Raw genomic sequence first — 9,156 nt, 5'->3', positions numbered from 1 at the left:
TTGGATCCACGATGCCCCGCCGCCTTTGTCTCCCCAGTGACGATGTTCACACACGACAGCAGTTACGCTTTTGAGGCTGAGTGGACCTAGGGGAGGGCCAGGTCCGTTTCAAATAATCGTCAGCGGTGGTGGGCGTGAGTTGGAATCGAACTGGCGTCGCTCAAGCAGCTTAATGACTGTTTGTACAAAGAACATATAAAGAATCGATTATAATAACCAGGCAAGAGTCCACATTATAGACTGCCAGTACACGCACTCAGCTTCATAAGCAGGCTAGAGTGTACATGATAGAGTGGCAGTACGCTCACCGAGCTTAATAAGCAGGCTACAGTGTACATGATAGACTGGCAGTACGCTCACCCAGCTTAATGAGTATTTGTACAGTGAACATTAAAGTAATCGATTGTTGGCGCGTTGGGTTTAAAAGTAATATTAATAGCACACATTGTGGTGGGGGTGTAGTGAAGAGTAGGAAAAACTTTGATGAATTTACCTCAGAGTGGCGTGGTGGGTGTCGAGGCCTAGTAGCGTGCAAAGCCTGCGGCCTCGCCTAAAATTGTCGGCTTGGAAAAGGCAGGGTACGGGTGGCATTCCTTCCCCCCCCCCCCCCTAGCGCTCCAACAAAACTGTGTAATGGCTATTATTTAATTAAATACGGAGCTTATGAAAGTGGCGAAGGCGTGGCTAGCCGTTGGCAGGGGCAACCGCCGTCCAATGAAACTGCAGCCCTTGGCGAAGGCGTGGCTAGCCGTTGCCAGGTCCAATGAAAGCGGCGAAGGCGTGGCTAGCCGTTGCCAGGGGCAACCGCCGTCCAATGAAAGTGCGTATGGGCCAAAGTCCACACACACACACACAGACAGACAGACATGAACGATTTTATATATATAGATATAAACAAATCTCAATATTCAGAGAGCCGCAACGCACTCTGGTGGTGAAAGTTCAAGTTCAAGTACTAGGTATAGCCCTGTGAGCCATTCGGCTCTTGAATCGGGTGCAACCGCAACAAACAAAAAACAAAAACATGAACAAAAAACATCTTAAAGTGAATATGTGACTAAGTGCAAACAGAAAATCCAAGAAAAGACAGCAAAATATTGCAGAAAAAAACACCGTACACCAACGAGACGGCCAGTTCTTGACAAATGACGCACACCTGTCAGCCCAGATGGCTGAGCCCGTGCTCTTGTGCAGGTAAATTGAGTTTTCAAGGTCCACACGGCGTACAGCCGTTTCAATGAGGGCAAACAAAAACATTGTCTATTTGTTTGTGTTTCTCCCTTGTGATGGGACTTTGTAGGACGAACGTTGAGATGTATAAGGGCACGGGGTGGCCGATAAGGTCTGAATTGGTCTGTAATAAGATAGGCACCGATAAGGGGTTGGCAGGCATGGACGACGTCACGAAGCAGCTCCTTAAAGAGCCACACGCAGCACCGAAGCCGCAGGTTGCCCAACCCTGAGCGAGTATCTCTAAAACCCACTGTGATTTGTTTATATATATCTGTATACACTGAAACTAATGTTTATGAAAGTGGTTTTGATTACATTCTGTAAAATCAAATGTTGATTTTCAAAAATATAGAAAAACTCTTTTTTAATCCATGGCTATGTCATCAGGATACATCTGATCATACTTCACCACACTGGTCAGTGCAGGTTGGTGAATGGGGGAGTCCAGGATCACTTATGACATCACTCAACCATGATGTCATTCACGGTCGAGACTCAAACTCCGGTCGCCGTGTTCCTCGTGCAGTAACGCCAACTACTGCCCCACTTCTATGCAGCATATGGGGTGTAAGCAATCAACAATAGTATGAACTGAACACACGTGCGGCAAACATTAAAGCATCTTGAGAGCAACATAAAAAACAAGTCCACACCCTAAAACCCATCGCTCATGTTTGAACACGTTCATCAGCCCTAAATGGATGAATGAGCCGAGTTCGGATCGCTTTAATAATGCATCGGTTGTGCATCAAACAATCACCCCTGGGGCAAGGGTGATGGATTGGCACCAAGTCAGCTGTTCAAACCACATCAATCCCCTGCTTTCCCATCCATCCATCTGTAGTGACATAGAATCGGTCACGTAGCAGCATAGCGCTGGCTGCTGGCAGGGAAGGGGACTGCAGCTTACAGCAGCCCTGACTGACAGCAGGCCACGTGATAGACCAGAGAGAGATGTAGGGGGAAGGTTACGAAGGGGCACATCGAGAACCCGTTAGGAGGTTCCAGAAAGGAGGTGTGGCTGGGGGCGGAGCCAGCAGGCCACGCCCCCCCAGTATAAGAGGGGCCCCCCCGGGAGGGGACCTCGGGGCTGTCGTGTGGAGTGGGGGGTCCCCGTGGTGCTGCTGCTGGAGTCTTCACCATCTCGGCATCGCCAGTCAGGCAGTCTACCAGCTGTCCTGACTGGGAACTTTAGTTACTAAGCGTTACTGTCAGGCCGTGTTCATAAACCAGAGTGCCTCCTACTCTTAGTGTCTCTGAGTCAGTCACTACACATCCATTGTCCATCAGAGGCATAGCAAGACATTGCAGGACCTGGGGCAAGGTGCCATCCTTCCCGACAGCGCCCTCCTCCTCCGCATCCACCACCACCCCCAGACTGCTTCTGCACCAGCACACCGCATCACCAGCACACCGCATCACCAGCACACCGCATCACCAGCACACCGCATCACCAGCACACCGCCGCTGCTCACTTCGTTTCCGATAATTCGACCGGACATTTGGGGGGGGGGGGGGGTGCCCACCTCCCTTTTGCTACAGCGCTGTTCCTCCCACCATCAAAATCCCGCAATCCATGGGGTTAACTCGTCCTTCCCAACGCAGAATTATGGGACCAATGCCACCTTAAATGTTATTTCTTATTATGCCAGGATGAAAGCTTCTTGCAGCAATCCAAAAGAAACCACATACGTTTGAATCCTATAGTTTGCGATGCCACGTATGATTACATCCTGATTGCGTACACTGTCCTGAAACAAACACTATTGCAAGCAATGTTATAGTTTGTATAAATATTGCGTTCATTAACACTTTCATTTGGAGGTTTTTTGTTTGTATTATGGAGTTTTTTGTTGACCGTATTCTTTCTGTGGTTCGGACCACAGGTCTACCTAAAATCCATCGGTGGGAAGCTGCATTAGTATGCATTAGTATCAGGAAACAGACGTGAGCGATTGAACAGCAGACACAAATCATGTAAATGTAACAAATTCAAGCAGGGATATATTTTCTGGTGGCAGCACCTAATCCTGTTTCCTTGCCAACAGCGGGGGCCACATACGGTATGCAACAAGCATTACAATTGTTTTTAAGGGCATCTCTCATCAAATTTAAATGTCAGTTTCCAGGATCCTCGTTCACCTACGAAAGGGAAACTTGCTGCAGAATTGGTGTGAAATGAGCTTCTCAATCCGCCGTTAACGTTTTGGATAAAACCCCTTCTACGTGTTCACATTTCATATGTCATGCCAAGCAATTTCAGACGTCCAAAAAATGAAGACATTTCCATTGGTGAAAAATGATACATCTACAAACAATGCCTTATAGTCTTGTTGAAAAGATGTCATCTTCATCAGCTATTCTTTATTCTGGGCTGGATTAAGACCTCCATATTGTTATCTTTGCCTAGGATGCACGATGCAGCTGTAATCCCTTCAGGTTCGCTGTCGCCGTCTCTTCTTCCCCAGTCTTCCCAAACAAAAGCGGTCCAAATTTCGATTTAAAGCTATCGTGACTGCAGGTATTCATCTTCTTGGTTCTTTCGGTAAAGTCACGTAGAAGGGAAATAATAAAATAGTAAAAATACAACATAATAAATAATTCTCACGACGTTTCGGCCACAACGCAAGCAGCCGTCCTCAGGTGAAGAACAGGTCGCTGTCTTTACGACAGACCTGTTCTTCACCTGAGGACGACTGCTTGCGTTGTCGCCGAAACGTCGTGAGAATTATTTATAATGTTTTATTTTTATTATTATTTCCCTTCTACGTGACTTTACCGAAAGAACCAAGAAAAAGCGGTCCAGCGCACTGCTCCTCTGCCTCATGCCTGAACCCACTTCTGAGCATTTACCGTGCAGCGTTCAAACAAGCCGGTAAAATCATGGGACCCCTCCTTTGCCAGTACCAAAATATGAGAATAGGTTTTCCCCTTTTTTCTGGCAACAAAACAGGTGTTAGGATGTTAAAACACCAAACCGAAACCTTTTACAAGGAATCATATCTGCATTAACCACAATACTTGTGGTCAATGCAAAAAAAACACTGATAATCTATGCATTGTCTTTGAAACCGATTGGTCCACACCAGATCAGCTTTCTTTGTTTGCATTCTGACCACAAGCATTGTGGTTAATGCAGACATGATTCCTTGTAAAAGGTTTCAGTTTGGTGTTTTAACATCTTAACACCTGTTTTGTTGCCAGAAAAAGTGGAAAACCTATTCTCATATTTTGGTACTGGCAAAGGAGGTCCCATGATGTAGCTGCTCACCCCGAGCTCTCATTACTCTGATAGTGCATTGTCTTTGTGCTGTATGCCTGTTGGCGTCCTCTGGTCAAACACCTTTTGAGACTAGGCTCAAAAGAAAGCTGTTTCTGGTGTGGACCAATCAGTTTCAAAGACAATGCATAGATTATCAGAGTTTTTTTTTTCATTCTGACCACAAGTATTGTGGTTAATGCAGACATGATTCCTTGCAAAAGGTTTCAGTTTGGTGTTTTAACATCTTAACACCTGTTTTGTTGGCAGAAAAAAGGGGAAACCCTCTTCTCAAGCCGGTAAAAGGTGCAGCCCAGCAATTGCTTGCCCATGCTGCTGCAGGTAAAAGGGCCTCCACTATGGAGGAAACCCTAGGGAGCCCCTCCAGTGGGTATGTTGTTTGACTTTCCTGTGCTGAAAAGGATGGGAGTGCCCACATTAAACCTCACGACGTGTGCCCTGACAATCGACTGCGGTGTACCTATTTATACCGCCGCGGGGACAGAAATGGGTGCGATTTAGGAACGTTTCTCCCGATGTTTCAACCACCACACGGGGGGGTGGGGAGGCAAAGCCCAAGATGATCATTAAATGTCAAACAAGTCGGTAAGAGTTTTTAAATGTTGAACATTTAATTGTGCATCAAGCAAACAAACCCATGGCTAAACAGGTAAGGTGAACTAAATGAGCGGGGCGATGTCTGTTACAATCTCCGAAGGGCCTTTCCTGCAAGACTGGCAGGAATGGATCGCATGTCACCAAACACACACACACATACAAAAAAAAATCTAAACGTATGACAAATAAGGAATTTTTTTTCCAAAAACAGCAAACCGGACAAACGTGGTAATTCAATAAAGATGTGCCAAAACATCAGCATACCAAATAAAAACAGAAGCACCTGAAAGATTACACCTACATTAAACAATCATTGCACCGTTGGCATGGAGCCATTAAGAGGAATCACTCGCCCTGCAAATCTGCCGCACATCACTTTTGTTAAAAAATAGTACAGCATTTGAAGGAGTAGCTACCAAAAGTAACGCGCAGCAAACGCTCTTACACAAACGTACTGAAATGCCACGTTTCCGATGGCAATGGCTTGCACAGCCAAAAGGTGTTCATAAGTGCGTTTAGTAATCATTTAAATAGAGCATTAACTATCAAGTGGTGGTTGGTGTTCAAGAGTATAGTGTAAATGTCTCAAAAGGGTATCTCCCACGTGTTTCGTATACACACTCCACTCCAAAGTGAACTGCACTTGTTCCCTTCAGAACCACTGAAATCGGTGGCGAATACCAATCGCTCAGTGGCGAAACTTCCACGTCACAAATTAAAAAATAAACAAACACGTGTGCGCGCCTCATAGCCAACATATCCAGAAGCACTTCTTTAAGAGGCAATCGTTAAATAAGGCTTTGAGCCGAAAGCTTTAAAATATCCCAACTACAGCAACACCATTCGGCAAGAACACACAGGATAATTTGTAGAGTCTAACCGTTCACAAACACACGCGCGCACAGTGCATTTTGTCTACACAACGTACATCACGTCAGCACAACAGCACTCACCGACGGAAGACTTGCATGCATGGGCAGGGGGAGGTTTATCCACACTACTCAGCAATACAAGCTGTGCTTGTGGTCAATATATATTTAATCCGCAACAGTTACGTTTTTTAAATCATCAGCGACACATTTTCGGATCTCGCTCAGTGGCTAAGATGCATACCCTGTGCGAAATAAAGGCCTCGCGTTGTTATTCCCAGAGCAATGGACCGGTCTGCTCGAGATGGGACGCGAGATGCTTGTGGGCGTGCGAGCGTGCGCTCACTTCGCTTGTCCTTGCGGATATGTAGGCCTGCCGTAACGAACGTCGTCTTCTCAAGCCAGCGGTAAATTTCACTACGAAAGGTCCACGAGTAATGCCGTTCACTTTCCAAAGTCACATGGGAAGGTTCGGAAAGCGTCTTCGCTATCTTCTACAGGAGAATGCCTTGGTCCCGGTTGTTGGTGCCACTGCGGTGCATCAGTCTCGATTCATGTAATTTAAGGCGAGTGCTTGTCCAGCCGTTATGAAGCAATGATCACAGGCGGCTCTTGCTCAAAAGCTTCCGCGCAGCTCGTCAAAACAGTGCACTTGTAGGATGCCGAAGCTGCGTTAAACGTTTCCAATTAATGTTTCATCAACAACCAAATTAATGTCCAGCAGACAGGTCACAGAAATACGATGGCTAAAGTACAACCTGGCTCGATCAGGGCGATAATTCAACGCCTGCTAACTTTTGTCAATTCCATGCTTATGCCACTCTCGTTCTCAATTGCGTTGACTGCAGATATTCTAGGACAACAGAGAAAGCAACTCCCCAAAAGCTCTGAGCACAAGTTTCTAACGTCAATATTAACATTGTCTGAAATACACAGGGGCCTAGTTGTTTTACAATCATGTGCTACCCGAGTTCTGTTAACGTGAAGCGTTGCCAGAATAATAACTTGTAAGTAATTGTTGTCCATCAAAAGTGCTGCTCTAACTTTATTCACTTCCACTTTCCACAAACGAATCTATGTTTAAAAGTAAATTTAGGTTTTCTTGTAGGTATCACCACCTCTACAAAAGTATACAAGTATTTTTTTTAAATACAACTCTGTAATGTTTATCAGAAATTTGCGAGGTTGGGTTTTATATAAAGCCACACATTGTTTGCTTGTCACCGAGATAATTGATTTGAGCATTTTCTCTGGAGTAATAATTTGATGACATGGGTAGACACACACACACATGTATATGCTGTGTACACATGGAAAGACACATGCAAGTAAATATGGAAACATAACACACCCATTACAAACGTGAATGCTTACGTATATACAGTTTTACATTACAAAGAGGGCATGGGAAACCATATCCTTCTATCGAACAAAAAAATCCCTTCATGTTCTTTAACTGATGTTTGTATGGCCGCTAAAGTGCTAATAATCTATGAACGCATGAAACATATACAGTACTTAGTAACTATGCCCACTTGCACATGAGAAGCTTGCGCACTCATCTGGGAGGTTGCCAACAAACAAAAAACGTTTAAACGATCACGTAACCAACTTGGCACGCACATTGACGACAACCATAGAATGGTAAATCCACATTGATGCGTTGCGGCATTGTTTCCATGAAAAAAGGAACTAAAATGGGTAAGGAGAAGAAGATGCTCAGGGATTTACTCGGAGCAATGTGTAAAATAAGCGCTGTGCAGGGAAACCACACAAATGATGAAGAAACGTTGTCGCTCTTAAGGGGTTCATGTACTAAATAAGAAAACGCTATCAAATAGTAAACACGATTAGCCTCCCTATGAATAAACTTGTCTTTGCTTATACCACCTTACGAATGCCAGTCAGGCAAGTGCTTGAAGTGTACATATTTGAATTAGAACACGCATGCACGTGCAGGGAGTTAACGGGTTGGCGGTGCACTTACTCGTTACCCTTTCGGACAATTACTTGTCATGCATTTGGGTTTACTGAATATTAGTCAGAAACTGCTTACGCAGACAAACATTACGTGTACGATAAAACAACAATTGCCCGCTCGGTGCATCTAGGGAGGAAAGCTTTGCTGTGGCAGCTCCACGCCTATGGGGGGGGGTGGGGGGCGCAATAATTCCATTGGCGCTTGTTCCAGGTCTTTGTTTAACCTGTCGTTACACATGTTGTAAGGTTTCGATTTAAAGCTTTCGTGACTGCAGGGATTCATCTTCTTGGTTCTTTCGGTAAAGTCACGTAGAAGGGAAGTAATAAAATAATAAAAATAAAACAATAAAACATAATATGTTTTATTTTTATTATTTTATTACTTCCCTTCTACGTGACTTTACCGAAAGAACCAAGAAGATGTTGTAAGGTGTCCACACCAAGAAATGTGCGACACCAGGCGTGACCGCCCGGTTGGAGCGTTCAGACTGACCGTGTTTGTGAGGAAGTCACGTGATGCGCGCACAGACGCTCACTCACGGGTAAACGTGCGCGCGTGTGTACGCTCGCGTGTGTGCGTGTGCGAGCACGGCAGCTGGTTTCAGGCTGTAGCCGACTGGTCTCCGCCGGCAAGTCTCAAGGTTGTTTGCGGAGGTGGGAAAAAGTTAACTCGTGAATGCGTTTTCCGACCTGGCGGAAACCCAGTGAATCTGCAACATCTTCTTCTGCTCGAAAAAAAACAGGGCGTTTACGTTGCGGAGATGACGCAAAGCAGAGAGGAGTTCGGAGCGTGCGCACGTGCGTGAGTTTTACAGCGGCTCGGCCCGTGACCCTAGTAAGAGGGCGGCCACTCCGGCGCCGACGGTTCCTGTCAAACGGCGCCTCACAGCAGCTCGGGCAGGTGCTCGTAGAGCGAGTCGAGCAGCCGCTGGCTCGCCTCGCGGCTCTTGCAGCCGAGGATGTCGAAGATGCGCTCCAGCTTCTCGTCGGGCTGGCCACACGCCTCCACGGCGCGCAGCTCCTCCACCGAGAGTAGCGAGAAGACGTCGTCGAAGATGGGCTGCAGCTGCAGCGAGTCGGCCAGCACCTGTCGTAGGATGGTGTCTCGTTTCTCTGCACGCACGCACCCAGAAGGGGTGAGGGTTAGTGCACCGCCCCTTCATCCCCAAGGCCTAAAAACCAAGGCCATACATGCAT

General features: G+C 46.2%; 1 protein-coding gene across 1 annotated transcript in view; it reads right to left on the bottom strand.

The window, feature by feature from the left end:
• Window positions 1-8,389: 8,389 nt before the first annotated feature.
• Window positions 8,390-9,156, bottom strand: part of TNFRSF21 (TNF receptor superfamily member 21) — a 36,166-nt gene continuing 35,399 nt past the window's right edge. Inside the window, exon 7 of the mRNA XM_061562628.1 lies at window positions 8,390-9,072. Coding sequence (XP_061418612.1) covers window positions 8,843-9,072 — 230 coding nt within the window. The 3' untranslated portion in view covers window positions 8,390-8,842. The remainder of the gene's footprint in view (window positions 9,073-9,156) is intronic.

Source organism: Lethenteron reissneri, chromosome 29, assembly GCF_015708825.2.
Source record: "Lethenteron reissneri isolate LAM-NWPU_2019-01 chromosome 29, ASM1570882v1, whole genome shotgun sequence".
Lineage (NCBI taxonomy): Eukaryota > Metazoa > Chordata > Hyperoartia > Petromyzontiformes > Petromyzontidae > Lethenteron > Lethenteron reissneri.
Note: the sequence above shows the minus strand (reverse complement) of the source record. Positions and strands in the feature narration are given on the sequence as shown.